The sequence below is a fragment of the Pan troglodytes genome, chromosome 2 (genome assembly GCF_028858775.2).
Source record: "Pan troglodytes isolate AG18354 chromosome 2, NHGRI_mPanTro3-v2.0_pri, whole genome shotgun sequence".
Lineage (NCBI taxonomy): Eukaryota > Metazoa > Chordata > Mammalia > Primates > Hominidae > Pan > Pan troglodytes.
Genome location: NC_086015.1, coordinates 54,119,578 through 54,138,785, shown reverse-complemented (window position 1 = coordinate 54,138,785; position 19,208 = coordinate 54,119,578). Strand labels below are relative to the sequence as shown.

Below are 19,208 nucleotides of genomic sequence, written 5' to 3'. Positions count from 1 at the left end.
GCAATGCAATTAAAAATCTCTCCCTACCATCCACCCCATTCAAAGAAGTAGTTTTCTATTAAAAAATAAAAGGCAATTAATTCCTTATTGTGTTTGCAGATATGAAACCTCAAGAAAGGAATATCTCTCTTTCCTCTAAGATGTGAAGGTTTCCAGTATTACCAAAAGAGCAAATGCTAAACCAATCTAAAACAAAGTACATCTAGCACTTGGGAGGCTGAGGTGAGCAGATCACTTGAAGTCAGGAGTTTGAGACCAGCCTGGCCAACATGGCAAAAACCTGTCTCTACTAAAAATACAAAAATTAGCTGGGTGTGGCTGGGCGCGGTGGCTCACGCCTGTAATCCCAGCACTTTGGGAGGCAGAGGTGGTGATCAAGACCATCCTGGCTAACACAGTGAAACCCCATCTCTACTAAAAATACAAAAGATTAGCTGGGCGTGGTGGTGAGCGCCTGTAATCCCAGATACTCAGGAGGCTGAGGTGGGAGAATGGTGTGAACCCTGGGGAGGTGGAGCTTGCAGTGAGCCGAGATCATGCCACTGCACTCCATCCAGCCTGGGCGACAGAGCGAGACTCCCTCTCAAAAAAAAAAAAAAATAGCTGGGCGTGGTGGCGGGCACCTGTAATCCCAGCTACTCAGGAGGCTGAGGCAGGAGAATCGCTTGAACCCTGGAGGCAGAGGTTGCAGTGATCCGAGATGGTGCCACCGCACTCCAGCCTGGGCGACAGTGAGACTCCATCCCAAAAAAGAAGAACAACAACAAAAAACAGAGTACCAAGGACTAAACTGTGGCTCAAAAAATTCTGCCAGTTGCCTACAGGTATACACATTATTTTTACTACTTACTGAAGTCATCAGTCCTGTAATTTAGCAGTGCAAAAACTGTCATTAGGGAGCCTTGCATCTTGGGCTTCAGGAGCCTCAGACAGTTTCAAAACTGGATGAACCACATTTGCCTCTTAAAGCTGTTTCTTTTAAAAAGGAAAGAATCGATGAGAACCTCACCATTGCAGAAGACAGCTGCACAAATGCGAAGCCTCTGTTCTGCTGGGTCTGTTTGTCTTTTATGAGGCGGATGTTATTGACTGCTAAAGACGCGTAAGGAGACAGTGCTGTCATGATGGAATCCACCACAGTGTGCGGAGCTATGTTCCGAAGAATGATCGCTAGGGGTAAATGAGACAAATGACATACACATGCATTCCCACCACCAATGTACCAAAGTTTTCCAAGATAGGGTCAAGTACAGACAAATCCATTTGTGACATTCCTAGTGTATTTTCTACCCTGACATGGAGAAGATTCTAAAAATCCAGTCTTTTAAGGGACAACCCGAAGCTGCTGCTGCTCCTTACAAAAGGGTAGGCTACGAACAGAAATTTCCAACTGAGGTCAATTTTTTTTTTTTTTTTTTGAGACGGAGTAGCTGGGATTACAGGTGTGTGCCACCACACCCAGCTAATTTTTTGTATTTTTAGTAGAGACAGGGTTTCACCGTGTTAGCCAGGATGGTCTCCATCTCCTGACAACTGAGGTCAATTTTTAACATGAAGACCAAAAGATCGTGTATGAACTTACTATCACAGTAGTAATCCACAGACTGAACCGACTCTGTGGTTCCAGGAGGCACTTCCTGTTCAGAGTCTAGAAGGGAAAGTGATCCAATTAGAGACAAACAACTAATGTATTTTCACCAAAGAAATACATTAAAATCCCCACAAGTTTTTATTTTAACCACACAAAACAATCGTTTTTTTCTTTTTTAAGCATTTGTGCCTATAGTAAAACCTCATTAATTGTGACATGGTTAACGCAGAATGCAAACTTTGGGCCACAGTGGGACTGACACTACCCTGCACTAAAGAAAGGCAGATGCAGAATGCAAACCAGGTGAGCAGACTTAATTCTAGAAAACAAAAGAACTTTCTGTGCTCTCACAATCATGAGCAGCATTATCTAACCTAAGGGAAAAGATTTAAAGAAAACAGACAAGTTGTTTAAGCACACTAAAATCTATACTTTTCCTCAGGCTCACAGTTAACAACCCTATTTGTCAGATTTTTGTTTTGTTTTTTTTGAGAGGCAGGGTCTTGTTTGTTGCCCAGGCTGGAGTGCAGTGGTATGACCATAGCTCACTGCAGCCTTCAACTCCTGGACTCAAGCAATCCTCTCACCTAAACCTCCTGAGTAGCTAGGACTACAGGTGTGTGCCACCACACCCAGATAATTTAAAATTTCTTTTTTTGTACAGGCAGGGTCTTGCTATCTCTTGCCAGGCTGGTATTGAACTCCTGTCCTCAAGTGATCTTCCCACCTTGGCCTTGCAAAGTGGTGGGATTACAGTGAGCCACCACTCCCTGCCCCAGTTAGTAGGTTTTAATGCATATTGCAAACAGCTGAATCCAGTCTTACCAAACTTGTCTGCTCCACATCGGAAGCATTTTAGTCTTTTCCTGAAATTGTTAAGGCAGCACTGAAAAAAAAAGTTTTATCTGTAATTATTTCTCACATTAGGCCAGGCTTTCTAGTAACAATAACAGTGGGGCCACGGGTAGGTCCCAGTAACTAACAGAAAAGCAGAAAGTCTCACGTAGCTGAGACATGGGGACATAACCTAAAAAATTCAGAATGTAACACTGTTAAAATCTCCCAAGAAAAACAAAGTTTGTTGTATGTTGAAGAAGAATCCCATTATTATCAAGCCGAGGAAAGGGCTCAGTTAATTTGAAGACTCTACAGCAAGCCACTGGTGAAGTTCTTCCTTGTATCAACAGAGCACTATACATCCCATCCTACATACACAAACACAAGGTAAACTAACCACTGTCTAGTCCCCTACTGGACAGGGGACACAGTTTGAGCACTCTCAAAATATCAATGTCAACATTCAAGTTCAAAATGGTAAACCTTATATAACTTTAGCAGGGTTCTCAACTATTTTGGTTAATACAGTTAAGAGACTACGCCAAAAACTGAGAGCTCTAGAATTCAATAAACAGTAACATGAAACACACCTAAAATCTTAATCACTGGGCTTAGAACCTGCATCCTTTTTGTTGTCCTTTTTTGTTTTTTGAGACAGAGTCTCACTCTGTCACCCAGGCTAGAGTGCAGTGGCGTGATCTTGGCTCATTGCAACCTCTGCCTCCCGTGTTCAAGAGATTTTCCTGCCTCAACCTCCGAGTAGCTGGGATTACAGGCGCGCACCGTGATGCCCGGCTAATTTTTGTATTTTTAGTAGAGACGGGGTTTTGCCATGTTGGCCAGGCTGGTCTCTAACTCCTGGCCTCAAGCTATCAAACCGCCTTGGCCTCCCAAAGTGCTGGGATTACAGGCGTGAGCCACCATGCCCAGCAGAACGTGCATCTTAATAAACGAAACCTCTAGTTCTATCATCTAATACCAGTGTAGGAGGACCCAAGGAAAGTAACAAACCATGAATATTACTGATGATTGAGTAACAATTTCCTTGTTTGGACAGTCAAATAAACAAACAGAAAAAACAGCAATATCCTAAAGGAGTTTTGTCTATTTGGGAAGAACATATGCTTACCTTGTTACAAAGCCAATCTTCAAACTTAGGTCTGGGATTGCTATAATGCATTGCAATGTGCTTTCCTTGAATCACCAACTTTTTCTGTAAGAAAAGAAGTAATTAGTTATTCCCATTGTGAGGAACATGTGTCCATTTTCCCAGGGCAGAGCACACTTCGGAAAAATCAGTGCTCTGGAATTAAATGGACAACATACGGGGAGGACCAACCACCGCCACCTATACTCTGCCCATCCAATCCTTCAGATAGGCAGTAAGAGAATGGGATGCGGAGTAAAGGTAAACGGAGTCAGGGAGTGCTGAGAAAGCTGTCAAACACTAAACGCTGACTTGCACCAGGCCGTGTCTCCAGCGGAGACAGAAGTCCTAACATTCAGCATTGACAGGCTGCCTGAGTGTGACAGTCTACTTCAAAAAGCAGAAGACACAATTCTCTCAGTTCTGAGACTGTCTCTTACTTTTGCCCTTAGCATGGTGTCCTTGGGCTTCGCTTCACCTTTTTCCCCAGTCCCCCATCCTTATGCAAAGTAAAAGCCTTTACATTTCTCCTTCCCCCCCCACCTTCTGCTTCAGGATGTGTCCTTTGGGGGGAAAGGGAGGGGAACTCATTTTTAAAAGGAATTTGGTTACAATTCTTTCTCAAGAGGGACTATTCTGAATGCCACCAACTCTAAAACAACTAAATGAGATTTTTTTTTTTCCTGTCAACTGCAACCATGTCATGTCCTAGGTGACAGATGTGTTTTTCACTAAAATGGATGGTACTCTCTTCAAGATGAGTAACCAGGAGGCCAATGAAGTTTCTTCAGGGGGGTAGGAAAAGCTCATAAATGCACACACCACCTCATCCTTCAAGTCAACCATGTGACTACAAGGACTTAGCTTTAAAAAGTCAAAATTCTGAGCTGAATCAATCTAGCCAAGAGTATACCTAGCACCTACCCCTAAAGAGCCTTCATTTAACAGGAGCATCTTTTCTTTTTCTTGGGGGTGGGAGGATCAAGGGTGGGGGTGGTTTGACACTATCAAACAGATTTAAGTAGGTGGTTAGATATCCAGATTTTAAAAAGGAGTCTAACCCCTCTAAACATACATACTGTTGAGCAATTTGGTTCTTGCAAATCCTGGAAGATTTAAGACATGCTGTGAATTTTGTCTCTGCGATATCTAAAGGCAAGACTGCATGTCTGGCCAGGAGAGAAAAAGCTGAAGGGCCATCCACTCACTGTGATATACAGAAGCAAAAATAAAAAAGCTGGGAGATATGTCAATAGATCATCCCACTAGGAGGGATGTGTGCTGGGAGACTCCAAACTACCAGTGAGTCCCTAATCCTACTGGCCTTTTATTTCTGGAGTGAATTTGAACTGTAATGTGTTACACAGTAACATAGCTTTGTATACATTAAAATTGTGGAGACTTTTAAATGTCTTACAGGTTTTAGTTTCTTAGGAGTTTTAAACTCCTAGGTTAGTCATTCTGACATATCCACTGCATCAAACAATGCTATCATGTCAAGAAAGCAGACTCACATGAACCTTGTATATGTTCTGGATTTACTAGGATGGTATCTATGGTATGAAATGAATGAAGCTCTACTTTTAATAAAATCAGGCTGTGATTTCTGGGTTAGGAAAATGAGAGGCTTAAAAACTTTAACAAATCAGTCAGTCAAAGTGATACCCTCATTAGTGAGTCTTGTTATAAATGGCAATATTACCAATCAAAGAATGTAACTTTTATTCGTGGATTCATGGATGACTCAAATCACAGAATGCTGCAGAAAAGCAAGATAATGAGTCAAGCAAACTTCCCAGAATGCACTTGGTTAAAGGCATTCAATAATGTGCCTTGGAGTTCTTGCAAAAAATGTTATTTAAGTGCCAAGCACTGAACATTATCTTGACAAACTGAAGAACACTTCAGTTAACACTACCTCGAAGAACCATCAATGACTTGCTTTGAACAGACTATAAAAGGCATTCTCAAGGAGATTAGAATGTTAATGCCACTCTAACTAGATTAGACAGCAGCAGGACACCACTCCCAGGCTAATCTCATCAGACTTATTGTTCATAAATTCCACTAAGTCCTTAAATATTCCCTGAAGACCGGTCTGAGCAGTTATGCCTCCAGGAGGCTTTGTGGTCTTCAGGCAGAAATAAGGAATTACTTATAAAAATGCCTGCCACAGACTTTCACTATGTTCTCTTCACTGTCAAATGGAGAGTTTGATATACTAAGCTTACTCTCAATGGACATAATAGGAATATAACAAACTAGAAAAAAGGGAAACACTAAGATGTTTTAGTGATTACCAGACAGGTATTCAGTAGTTAACAAAGCCCTGCCAGGTAGGTAGCCATGTTTAAAGGCAGAACAAATTCTATAATGAAGTCCTTGGTACTGTACTTATTCTAGTAACATCAATTTTAATATATACAAAGCTTTTTTTAAAAAAAGTCACTCCTTTGGAACAAACCACTCCTTCAACCTTTTTTTTTAAATTGTACAGACTTGTTCCATTTTCATGAATATCTAGACTTGGTGAGTGAAGCAACCTGATTGGCTTCCATCCAGCTGGTAGCATCTTGCAAGTGATAAAACTCCACGAAGGCGAAACCACGGCTTACACCTAGAGACAGCATTCAGATATAGACGGGATACTTGTGTTAGTCAGTTCCTTTATAACAGGTGAATCTCTCTCCCACTGCTTCAACACTGCGTGACAAAGCCAATTGGGAAGCAGCTTTACAAATGTGACTTGACTTGGGGATCTTCTTGATACTTTGCCATGGCAAGGAACAAGCCGCCTGAACTAAATGCCACTCTATTTGATTCCACGCTTAAAGTAACCATGCAACAGACTATAGTCAAAAAAAAAAAAAAAAAGGAGTTTATAAATCATTACTTACCTAAGGAAAAAAAAGTCCCTAAAACAAAGTTTTAAAAAGTTCCTCAGATGCTAACATGGTTTTCAAAGAGTCACATTCCTTAGCCATGGCAAACCTTTCATTCTGAATTCATGTGCTTGAAGACTGGGGGAATCAGGATGTTCTTTAGGGACTGAGGTGGGAATGGGGAAGAGAACAATAATATCAGGAACTAAGCAAGCTCTCACCTGTTTTCCTCTTCATCAGCCTCACATCCGCAGGCTGAGGGCCTTCGAAGGACTCCATCATTTCTCGAATCTGCACAGGGTTTTACATTATTTACAGTTAAAGCTTTTGCCACACACTATTCTACATGGAATAGGAATTACATCAACTGTTTAATTAGCCAAGGTTTTTTTTTTTTTTTTTTTTTTTTAAGATGGAGTCTCTGTCTCTCACTCACTTGGTTGCCCAGGCTGGAGTGCAGTGGCATGATCTCAGCTCACTGCAACCACCACCTCCTGGGTTCAAGCAATTCTCCTGCCTCAGCCTCCCGAGTAGCTGGGATTATAGGTGTGCACCACCATGCGTGACTGATTTTTTTTTTTTTTTTTTTGAGACGGAGTCTCGCTCTGTCACCCAGGCTGGAGTACAGTGACGTGATCTCGGCTCACTTCAACCTCCACCTCCTGGATTCAAGCGATTCTTCTGCCTCAGCCTCCCAGGTAGCTGGGATTACAGGCATCCACCACCACATCCAGCTAATTTTTGTATTTTTAGTAGAGACGGGGTTTCACTGTGTTGGACAGGCTAGTCTCGAACTCCTGGCCTCAAGTGATATGCCAGCCTCCCAAAGTGCTGGGATTACATGCATGACCCACCATGCCTGGCCTAATTAGCCAAGTTTTTATCTTCTATCACCAAAATGCAATTTTCCTAAAAGGCACAAAAAAGAGAGAACATTTCTCATAGAAATTAATGCATTATAACAGCACTGAAGGCATTCATTAAATGTTGCATGGGAATTTCCCTCAGGTGTAATTAATTTTTCCTTTTTTTTTTTGAGACAGGGCCTAGCTCTGACACCCAGGCTGAAGTGCACTGGTGTGATCTCAGCTCACTGCAACCTCTGCCTTCCTGGACTCAAGTGATCCTCCCACCTCAGCCTCCTAAGTAGCTGGGACTACAAATGCACACCACCACACCTGGTTAATTTTTGTATTTTTTGTAGAGACAGAGTTTTGCCACGTTGCCCAGGCTGGTCTGGAACTCCTGGGCTCAAGCGATCCAGCCACCTTGGCCTCCCAAAGTGCTAGGATTACAGGAGTGAGCCACAATGCCTGGCCGCAATTAATTTCTGTTATGATACACATCCTTGCTTGTGGTATGATGTCTCAAGCCTCCATCCTTTAGTCTAATCTCCCTGTCCTTTGTTCTGCAGGATAGTACAGTGGCTCATGCCTATAATCCTAGCGCTTTGGGAAGATGAGGCAAGATGAGTGCTTGAGCACAGGAGTGTGAGACCAGCCTGGGGAACACAGTAAGACCCCATCTGTATACAAAAATTTTAAAAATTAGGCCTCGCACGGTGGCTCACGCCTGTAATTCCAGCACTTTGGGGGGCCAAGGCAGGTGGATCACGAGGTCAAGAGATGGAGACCATCCTGGCCAACACAGTGAAATCCCGTCTCTACTAAAAATACAAAAAATCAGCCAGACGTGGTGGCACGTGCCTGTAGTCCTAGCTACTTGGGAGGCCGAGGCAAGAGAATCGCTTGACCCCGGGAGGTGGAGGTTGCAGTGAGCCGAGATCGCGCCACTGCACTCCAGCCTGGGCAAGAGTGAGACTCCGTCTCAAAAAATAATAATAAAATAAAATAAAAATTACCCAAGCATGATGGTATACACCTGTAGTCCTAGTTACCTGGGAGGCTGAGGTGGGAGGACTGTTTAAGCCCAGGAGTTCGAGGTTACAATGGGCTATTGCACCACTGCACTCCAGCCTGGGTGACAAAGTGCAACCCTATCTTTAAGAAAATAAAAAAATAAAAATAAGGACTCAGATGAGATTTAAAAGAGGCAGTGGATGTGTCACTGTGCCCTGAAGTATGTCTAATCAAGAATAGCCTTCCTGCTCTTTGAGGCCTACTCTCAAAATAAGGAAAAAAATCAACAGCCAAAAAATGAAGAGCCTGATGATAAACTTTTTTTTAAATTTTTTTGAGATGGAGTCTCACTCTGTTGCCCAGGCTGGAGAGCAATGGCATGATCTCGGCTCACTGCAACCTCCGCCTCCTGGGTTCAAGCAATTCTGCCTCAGCCTCAAGAGTAGCTGGGACTACAGGCGCATGTCGCCACACCCAGCTAATTTTTTATATTTTAGTAGAGAGGGGTTTCACCATGTTGCCCAGGCTGGTCTCCATCTCTTGGGCTCAGGTAATCCACCCACCTTGGCCTCCCAAAGTGCTGGGATTACAGGCGTGAGCCACCGCACCAGGCCAGGTAAACATTTTTAATGGATCATACTTTTCTTACAGTTAAATTATTGGTAAAAATTTTCAAAGTTCATCACATTCTTAGGCTCCTAATAAATCAAACATTAATTGGGGCTAGAATAAAGTATTCTGGCTGGTAGGCTTGTTCCAATGTCAGACCAACTCCTTTTTCCAAAAGGCCACAAAAATATACTAGTCTCTTCATCAATAATATCAGGCATGAATACTACCATGAAAAAAAAACAGGGTGAAATTTGTGGAAACAAGATTCTCACTGGCCTCTACTTTCCATAATTAGGTGCAACGGCTGCAAGACTACACACAGCCAATCCTCATTATCCTCAGGCATCACACCTGTGAATTCAACCACTCACTAAAATTTCTAACACTCAAATCAATACTTGTAGCAGTTTCTTTTTTTTTTTGAGACAGTCTTGCTCTGTCGCCCAGGCTGGAGTGCAATGGCACGATCTCAGCTCACTGCAAGCTCCGCCTCTCAGGTTCATGCCATTCTCCTGCCCCAGCCTCCTGAGTAACTGGGACTACAGGCGCCTGCCACCACGGCTGGCTAATTTTTTTGTAGTTTTAGTAGAGACAGGGTTTCACCGTGCTAGCCAGGATGGTCTCGATCTCCTGACCTTGTGATCCGCCCGCCTTGGAATCCTAAAGTGCTGGGATTACAGGCGTGAGCCACCGCACCTGGCCAACCCTCAGTAATATTCTTTTAGGCTTAGCTAGACTTTTGAAAACTCTAGCCCCTAGCCACAGTAGCACTTTGCCACTCATCCCTCTCCTGCCAAAAGCCTCTGACTCCAGCCAAATCAAGCCGATTGCTAGGCCTTATCTAGATTCAGTACCTTTCTATTCCCTGCTCATGTGATACCCCTCCGCCTGAAGGGCCCATCTACCACACCATTCCCTTAGTTTTCCACGCCTATAATCCTAGCACTTTGGGAGACCCAGGCGGGAGGATTGATTGAAGACAAGAGTTCAAGACCAGTCTAGGCAACAAAGAGAGACCTTGTCTCTACAAAAAAAAAAAAAAAAAAACCGATCAAAAAAAAAATTAGCTCGGAGTGGTGACACATGCCTGTAATCCCAGCTACTTGGGAGGCTGAGGCTGGTGGATTGCCTGAGCCCAAAAGTTGGAGGCTGCTGTGAGCCACAATCACGCCATTGCACTCCAGCCTATGCGACAGAGTAAGGCCCTGTCTCACAAAAATAAAAATAGAAGATTCCTTACCCTCCACTAGTAACAATTTCCTTTAAATAACCTTCAAGAGCTCTTAGGCAGACCTCTTTCAATAGGACCTTTTCCAACATGACCCTCTTTTTGAGACAGGGTCTTGCTCTGTCGCTCAGGCTGGAGTGCAGTGGCGTGAACACAACTCACTGTACCCTTGACCTCCTAGGCTCAAGTGATCTTCCTGCCTCAGTCTCCCAAGTAACTGGGACCACAGACAAGCGCCACTAAGACTGGCTATTTTTTTTTTTTTTTGGAGAGATGCATCTTACCATGTTGTCCAGGTTGGACTTGAACTCCTGGGCTCAAGCACTCTTTCCACCTTGGCCTCCCAAAGTGCTGGGATTACAGGCATGAGTTACCATACTCGGCCTCTGACCCCTTTCTATTCTGCATTGTCACCATTATCTGCTGACCTTAGCTACTCATCCATAAGCTTTTTTGAGGCAAGATCCATAGCTCTGTATCACTGTAGCATCTAACATGTACAGTGTAGCAGATGTGCAGTGGATCACAAATAATGGAATGATTACCCACTATTAACTCTAATATCCTGTCTCACATTTGTCACATTCATTACTTCCAGGGTTTAGAAACCCAAAGCTACGGGAATCCAATGCTTATTTTGAGCTTTATCCAAAATTCAACTAAACATTAGTCAGAATATTACTTTGATTACTCCAAGAAAACAAATACTGGCACAATGCTGTTTTAAAACCTCACATTCATTTTTACCAAGAGCACTGGCTGAGTAACATACTGTGTTCAAGGGAGGTGACTAGTTCACACAGAGGCCTATTTTCAGAGATCTTGTGGTAGAGATGAGACATGTGTGTTGATGGCTACAGTAAAGGTGCTACACAAAAGTCATGAATACAGTGCCTTAGGAAGAGAATAACGAAGAAGAAGCTCTGCCCGATAGATCGGGCTTTACATACAGGCGTCTCCAAGCAGAAAAAGGCACAACAGTAGAGCAATGGACATGTCCAAAGTCCAGGATGTGGGAAGTAGGGTGTGGCTGGAAGGAAGGGTGAGGACCAGAGATGCTGCTGGAAATCAGGCAGTGCCAAGTACACTAAGACTCTAATTGGCCAGTCTGAATGAGCCGTCCTTTTTAACAAGCTTTTCTGAGGTTTCAAATGGGTAGTTCAATTTTCAACAAATAAAAGGGTGGCCAGATTATAAAGAAAATTAGGTATTTACCAATCATCCTCATCTAATAAGTGACTAATTCAATAAAAATATATTGATTATCTTCTAGGAGCTAATGAAGACAGAAGACCTGCTCCCTGTGGTTAAAGACATTTAGAAAACTCATACATTGAGCTTCAAAGCCTAAATATGGTAATTTACTTCTTTTTGTTTTTGAGACAGGGTCTTGTTCTGTCACCCAGGCTGGAGTGCAATGGCGTGATCTTGGCTCATTGTAAACTCCGCCTCCCAGGTTCAAGCCATTCTCCTGTCTCAGCACCTCCCCAAGTAGCTGGGACTACAGGTATGCACCACCACACCTAGCTAATTCTTGTATTTTTAGTAGAGACAGGGTTTCACCATGTTGGCCAGGCTGGTCTCAAATTCCTGACCTCAAGTGATCCACCCGCCTCGACCTCCCAAAGTGCCTGGGATTACAGGCATGAGCCATCGCACCTGGCCAAAATGGTAACTTACTTCTGAACCTAGTTCAGAGAACTTTTCCCTAAAGACAGAAAAATATTTCACTAGCTGAGATAGATACAGGTTGAGCAACCCTAATCCAAAAATTTGAAATGCTCCAAAATCTGAAATTTTCTGAGCACTGACATGACACAACAAGTGGAAAATTCCACCCCTGACCTTATTTGAAAGGTCACAGACAAGAGGGCAGTCCAAACTTTTAGTCCAGGCAACATAGTTAGCCCAGCCTGTCTCTACAAAAAATAAATTAGCTGGGTGTGGTGGCATGCACCTGCCAGCTACTGAAGTAAAAAGATCACTTGAGCCCAGGAGTTTGAGGCTGCAGTGAGCTATGATTGCATTGCTATAATCCAGCCTGGGTGACAATGAGACCCTGCCTGTAAAAAACAGAAACAAAAATATCACACACAAAAAAACAAAGCACACATTGTTTTGTGTATAAAATTATTTAAAGTGTTGGCCGGGCAAGGTGGCTCACGCCTGTAATCCCAGCACTTTGGGAGGCCGAGGCGGGTGGCAGGAGATGGAGACCACAGTGAAACCCCGTCTCTACTAAAAATACGAAAAAAATTAGCCGGGTGCGGTGGCGGGCGCCTGTAGTCCCAGCTACTCGGGAGGCTGAGGCAGGAGAATGGCGTGAACCCGGGAGGCAGAGCTTGCAGTGAGCCGAGATTGTACCACTGCACTCCAGCCTGGGTGACAGAGCAAGACTCTGTCTTAAAAAAAAAAAAAAAAAAAATTAAAGTGTTGTATAAAATTACCTTTGGCATGTATAAGACATATACAAAATACAAATGAATTTCATGTTTAGACTTATGTAAATGCAAATGTTTAAACTTATGTAAATGCAAATATTAAAAAAAATATATCAAAACAGTTCTGGTCCCAAGCATTTTGGATAAGGGATACTCAACCTCTATTGGCTTAAGATAAAACAATAGCATGAGAAAATAATGGTAGAAGCTCAAAGTTCATTGTGCCTACTGACTGCTGGTTATAACTGTCATTTCCACTTACATCACTCTCTGTGATGGTGATGGGAAGGCCGCGCAGCATGATGGTCTTGCTCTCCCTCTCGTCACTGATGTCATGCCTATAGTCGTGCTCACCATAGTCACCATCTGAATGGTAGCCATCTTCGGATCGGTCACTGTTCCTTCTTTCACGCTCTCTCTGAGTTACAATAAACAAAATCACAATTAACATCACCCTGTACTCTTTGAAACAGACCCTCCACTCCTAGAAATTATCCTTAGCAGGAAGTGTACAGAGATTACACAAGCACTCCATGGTAATGTTCACTGCAATTTTTTTTTTTTTGAGACAGGGGTCTCACTATGTTACCCAGGCTGGTCTGAACTCCTGGCCTCAAAAGACCCTCCTGCTATGGCCTCCCAAAGTGCTGGGATTATAGGCACACCCAGCCTGCTGTGTTTTCTTTTTTTTTTTTTTTTGAGACAGTTTCGCTCTTATTGCCCAGACTGGAGTGCAGTGGTGCGATGATCTCTGCTCACTGCAACCTCTGCCTCCTGGGTTCAAGCAATTCTCCTCCTTCAGCCTCCCGAGTAGTTGGGACTATAGGCGCTTGCCACCACGCCCAGCTAATTTTTTGTATTTTTAGTAGAGACAGGGTTTCACCATGTTAGCCAGGATGGTCTCAATCTTCTGACCTCATGATCCGCCCGCCTCGGCCTCCCAAAGTGCTGGGATTACAGGCGTAAGCCACCGCGCCGGCCTTCTGGTTTTTTTTTTTTTTTTTGAGACAGAGTCTCCCTCTGTCGTCCATGCTGGAGTGCAATGGCATGATCTCAGCTCACTGCAACCACTGCCTCCCAGGCTCAAGCAATTCTCGTACCTCAGCCTCCTGAGTAGCTGAGGTCGCACCACTGCACTCCAGCCTGGGTGACAAGACTAAAAAGCTGTCTCAAAAAAAAAAAAAAAAAAAAAAAAAAGATATATCAAGATGACCAAAACAACAACTTATATTTATTATTTTTCATTATTATTATTTTAAAGACAGGGTCTCCCTATGGTGCCCAGGCTGGCCTCTAACTCCTGGGCTCAAGGGATCCTCCTGCCTCGGCCTCCCAAATTGTTGGTATTACAGGTGTGAGCCACCGTGCCTGGCCAACAACTTATATTTATCATTCATTTCAAAACACAGAACTAATATGTTATCATAACCCCATTGTTTCATCTTTAAAATGGGAATAACACCTGCCTTATCAGGTTGTACTGAGACCTAAATGAATTCATGAAGTCAAGTGCTCAAAAGTACATGGTGAGCCCTATGTAAACCCTGGCCATTATTTCTTTTCTTTTCTTTCTTTTTTTTTTTTTTTTGAGATGGAGTCTTGCTTTGTCACCCATGCTGGAGAGCACTGATACAATCTCAGCTCACTGCAACCTCCGCCTCCCAGGTTTCAAGTGATTCTCTTACCTCAGTCTCCAAGTAGCTGTGACAGGCGCCCACCACCACACTCAGCTAATTTTTGTATTTTTAGTAGAGACGGGTTTCACTATGTTGGCCAGACTGGTCTTAAACTCCTGACCTCAAGTGATCTGGCCGCCTTGGCCTCCCAAAGTGATGGGATTATGGGAAGGGGCCACTGGACCTGGCTGCCTGGCTGTTATTTCTATTACTATAAGGCTCAGAGTGTTTTTGGGGGTTATACAGCCGCTGGTCACTCACCTCTGGACTGTCATAGTCTCGGTAGTCGTCATATCTATCACCCCTCCGATCATCACTAGATCTTTTGTAATCTGAGTCCCTCCGCCTGCTTCGGGATTCACGCTCATCACGGTCATCCCTGTCTATGATGGAACCGTATCTTCCACTACGCTCTGTTCTACTCACTCTGCCAGGGAAAATAATTTTCATTCTAAAGTCAGTCACATTTTGTACCTTTAAAAGACATAGTTAAAAATACACACGGCCCACAGATCAGTTTATAAGATATATCCAAATAGTTTAAAGTGTTAAAAAGTATTACCAAATTCCAGTTTACTAAGATAACCACTGGGAAAATACCTACATCCCTAAATGTAATGATAATTCTCAGGAATGTATGCTAAATCTGAAATAAACATTTGGGTTGAATATTTCTAAGAAAGAGTCATGTTGTCCAAGTTTATTTTTGCATTTTGTCAAGCCTAGAGTCTACATATTATCCCTTCATCCCTGATTCAGATCTTAGTGACCAAAAACAGGAAGAAAGCAGTTACTCGAATTTCACCCAATTTTAAAGGGTGAAATTAAGTACATCCCTGGCTCATCTACTCTCAAGAGTATCATGCCTACTGGAAAATGGACCAAAAACCTGGATGAACTAAGTTAGTCTTTTTTTTCCCCATCAGGCAACTTAGTTGTCTGTCAGATATAACTGGATAGTTACCCAAAACTAGCACCCCTTAAGAGAACACTCTTCTTATAACATCTGGTTTATTTTTGGCTAAAGGGCAGCACTGGGCTTCATGGGAAAACCTAATAACAAGAGGCTTAAACCTATTTGACCACAGATAAAATACACCTTTTGTAAATTGTTTACCAGATTCATAAAACTGCTGTGCAATCATAAGGCAAAGGAAAGGTTTATAAGGGCTTCATTTAGAATATACAAATTTAATAAAAAGAATCAAAGGAAATATGGGACTGAGACACCCCAAAGGGGTAAATGTTAATTTAGTAAGCTATTTAGAACCACAGACTGCTGACACAGCATTAAAATACCATGTGACATGAACATTTCCTAAGGCCCCTCGGCCTGTCAATGTGATCTACCACAGGGACTGACCTCAATACTAAAAAGGCAGATGGCTGAATAAGGGTGTGTGTTTAAATCAAATGGTCTGAGAGCGTGTACCCATAGGTGACACAATAGCCAAATGCTCTCATCTTAATTTTCCACTAATTATTTGGCTCTTTCTTTCTTCATGTAACACACAGTCCCAAGCTTCTCAGCTCTCTAAGTCTGGATCATCTTGCTATTCAGGGAACAATAACAAGAAATGGCATTCATTGATTGCTTACCACAGCCAGGAACTGTGCTAAGTGCCAGACTGTATGATCTCCTGGATTCTGCAAAGGTTGCTGTCCACACAGGGAACCTTCAGTGACCCACTCTACCCTGCCCTTCTTTGCCTAAAATTCTTTCTTATCCTTCAGCTTCCTTCCAGAGAATATTTTCTCCAGGAAGCTTTCCTGGCTGTGAACAAGAAAAAGACATACTTCCTATGTGTTCTAAGAGCACCCTACACTTTATCACAGCATGTTCACACAGTACTTTAATTCTCTCACTAGACTGTAGTTTGTGACAACAGGATCATAAAGGTGTTCATTAGCAATGCCTGGCGCAAAACACTCATATATTAGTTTGATAAACTATTTTAAACAAAGAGTTCAGTCCCCACTGAAATGTTGAGATCAAAGCCACGTACTGTAGTAACTTACCTTTTGTCTGAACCCATTGTCCCACTGAAGATTTAGCACACAGCTCCAAAAGGTTCAAATTTTATTTTTTCTAGGAGACAAGAGAGATTAATTGCTATAAATCTCAGAGATCACTTAAGTCAGCAGCTCCATAGCTTGGATACTACTGAGGCTGGGATTTCATCAAACCTTCAAATCATTGACAGTGATTATCTAAGGTGGGGAAATGGTGGGGACAAACTGTCAACGTTAAAATCGTGCTAACATTTTGTTAACAATGAGCAAAACCGGAAGATTAAGCATATTTTAAAATATTAGATTCCAGATTTAACAGAATCATAATACGGAGCAAGCAGAAGACTCCTTCCCTGCTCCTACCTTAGAATTACAAAGCAAAAAGGGCAGAGCTACAATCAGCTCCTTGGTTTTGTATCAAAGCAACTCCGTGGGATAGTTGACCGTTAAAACATTAATCCAAGTGTCTTCATTAATACAAGGAGCAACGTGAAATTCAAACACTTCTGATGAAAAATGTAAAACCCTGTAGAAGCTGGGATACTGAGCTGACTGAAATCTACTACATTAATAACGTATCGCATAAGACAAGAGCAAAGCTAGAAACGACCTAATTCCTAGGTAACAATAACCACCACGTCTTGAGCCAGTTCTTATGACTACAAACCACTGAGTAGTGAACAGCCCGGCCCCCCGCCCCGCGTTGGTAATAAGACATCACACTGCTGGACCGCGTTCGAAGAGCGCGAGGTCCGAAAAATCAGTTCCAGTAGTCTCTGGAAGCCTAGTCTAGAGCGAATGCTCAACGATTTGTTGAAATTAATAAATGAAAAAGAACCACTGGGGGGAAACAAGTCCCGGGGCATATTCACTGGTGCCGCCCCTTGTCTCCCGGGCGGTGCCGGCACCCACCTCCGTGGGGTCTCGCGGCCGAGATGGCGGCGTCACGGCCTGCTCGACCGACTCCAGCGTCCGGCCTGCCCTCCCCGCACACGCCCCTCCCGCCTCCCAAGAGGTTCCAAACCCGCAGATCGGCGATCACCGATCAGCTTTTCGGAGAGGGGGATTCAATTGCAGTTGAGGGGGGGATGGCGGCCAGAGACTGCCAGGGCGCTCCCAAGGAGTGCCCGAGGGACAGGCGACGGCTCCACTGCTCCGTTGGGCTGAAGATTAGGGGACGTGTATCCACAAGGGGCAAAGTCACAGCCAGAAAGAAGCAGGCCCAAGGCTGAGCTGGCTGGACACCCTCTGGAAACTGACAGAGCTGGCAACAAGGAAGGGCGCGGCCCTCCAACGCCTGGGGTAATTTAGCCCCTCTACAGAACCGGCTGGAGCTGATCAGTCGCCTCCGGCAGCTGACAAGGGAGGCTTGGGGGCCAGCCCAAATGGCAAGAACCTACCGTCGTTACAGACAGCCGCCGCACTTACCCCAAGGAGAGACCGAAGCAGCAGTAGCGGTTCTGCGCCCCAGAACCTCCAACAAGGTTCGGCGGCTACACAAAATGGCGCCTCCGCCGACGGCCGTCTCCTACCCACAGTACCTCACGCTTATCCCCTCCCCCTGTCACCCGCCTCCTGCGGAGAAGTCCAATCCTCGAAGCGGCCTGGCTGCGCGAGGGCTGCCGGGAAATGTGGTCGCCAGACCATCCTGTCACTTACGACGCTCTGTGTTAATTTCTTGCAATTCTCTTCTAAATCACTACAGAGTTGTCGATCGGCTTTTGCAGACCTGGATTAGTTTTTAGGGCTCCTATTAGGCATGTTAATAATTCTTTGCTTTTGCTACTAGCGCCGTAGAGAGTACAGTTTGCTTTCACTGGCACGGTGTAAAACATTGTCTAATTCGACTTCAAAAGGAGACCGTGCGTGGCGTGGTGGCTCACTCACAAGCCAGCATTTTGGGAGGCCGAGGCAGGAGGATCGCTTGAGGCCAGGAGTTCGAGACCAGCCTGGGAAACACAGTGAGATCCTATCTCTACAAAAAATAAAATTAACTGAGCATGGTGGCGTGCACCTCTTGTCCCAGCTACTCAGGAGCTGAGGTAAGAGGTTCGCTTGGGCCCAAGAGGTCGAGGCTGCAGTGAGCTGTGATCTCGTCACAGCACTCCAGCCTGGGGACAATGCGAGAAACTGTCGCTAAAAAATAAAAAGGAGGCCGGTGCTGGGCGTGGTGGCTCACTCCTGTAATCCCAGCACTTTGGGAGGCCAAGGCGGGCGGATCACAAGGTCAGGAGATCGAGACCATCCTGGCTAACACGGTGAAATCCCGTCTCTACTAAAAATACAAAAAAATTAGCTGGGCATGGTGGCGGGCGCCTGTAGTCCCAGCTACTTGGGAGGCTGAGGCAGGAGAATGGTGTGAACCCGGGAGGCGGAGCTTGCAGTGAGCCGAGATTGCGCCACTGCACTCCAGCATGGGCAACAGAGTGAGACTCTGTTTCAAAAAAAAAAAAAAAAAAAAAAAGGCTGGACGCAGTGGCTCACGCCTGTAATCCCAGCACTTTGGGAGGCCAAGGCAAGTGGATCACGAGGTCAGGAGCTCAAGATCAGCCTGACCAATATGGTGAAACCGCGTCTCTACTAAAAATACAAAAATTAGCCGGGCATGGTGGCGTGCACCTGTAGTTCCAGCTACTAGGGAGGCTGAGGCAGGAGAATCACTTGAACCAGGGAGGCGGAGGTTGCAGTGAGCTGAGATCGTGCCACTGCACTCCAGCCTGGGTGACAGAGCAAGACTCAGTCTCAAAATAATAATAATAATAATAATAATAATAATAATAATAAATAAATAAATAGGAGGGGCCAGGCATGATGGCTCATGCCTGTAATCCAAGCACTGTGGGAGGCCGAGGCAGGCGGATCAGCTGAGCTCAGGAGTTTGAGACCAGCCTGGCCAACATGGCTAAACCCCGTCTCTACTAA

General features: G+C 44.2%; 1 protein-coding gene across 2 annotated transcripts in view; it reads right to left on the bottom strand.

Annotated features, from left to right (window-relative positions):
* RBM5 (RNA binding motif protein 5) overlaps positions 1 to 18,379 on the bottom strand; it is a 30,602-nt gene extending 12,223 nt beyond the window's left edge. For both annotated transcript variants that reach the window (XM_001167585.6, XM_009445525.5), the window contains exons 1-10: positions 17,715 to 18,379; positions 16,293 to 16,362; positions 14,535 to 14,700; positions 12,860 to 13,015; positions 6,679 to 6,748; positions 6,119 to 6,192; positions 3,558 to 3,641; positions 2,417 to 2,477; positions 1,583 to 1,648; positions 1,010 to 1,170 (exon numbers count right to left, since the gene is read on the bottom strand). In XM_001167585.6, coding sequence (XP_001167585.1) covers positions 1,010 to 1,170; positions 1,583 to 1,648; positions 2,417 to 2,477; positions 3,558 to 3,641; positions 6,119 to 6,192; positions 6,679 to 6,748; positions 12,860 to 13,015; positions 14,535 to 14,700; positions 16,293 to 16,309 — 855 coding nt within the window. In that variant the 5' untranslated portion in view covers positions 16,310 to 16,362; positions 17,715 to 18,379. The remainder of the gene's footprint in view (positions 1 to 1,009; positions 1,171 to 1,582; positions 1,649 to 2,416; positions 2,478 to 3,557; positions 3,642 to 6,118; positions 6,193 to 6,678; positions 6,749 to 12,859; positions 13,016 to 14,534; positions 14,701 to 16,292; positions 16,363 to 17,714) is intronic.
* Positions 18,380 to 19,208: the final 829 nt, after the last annotated feature.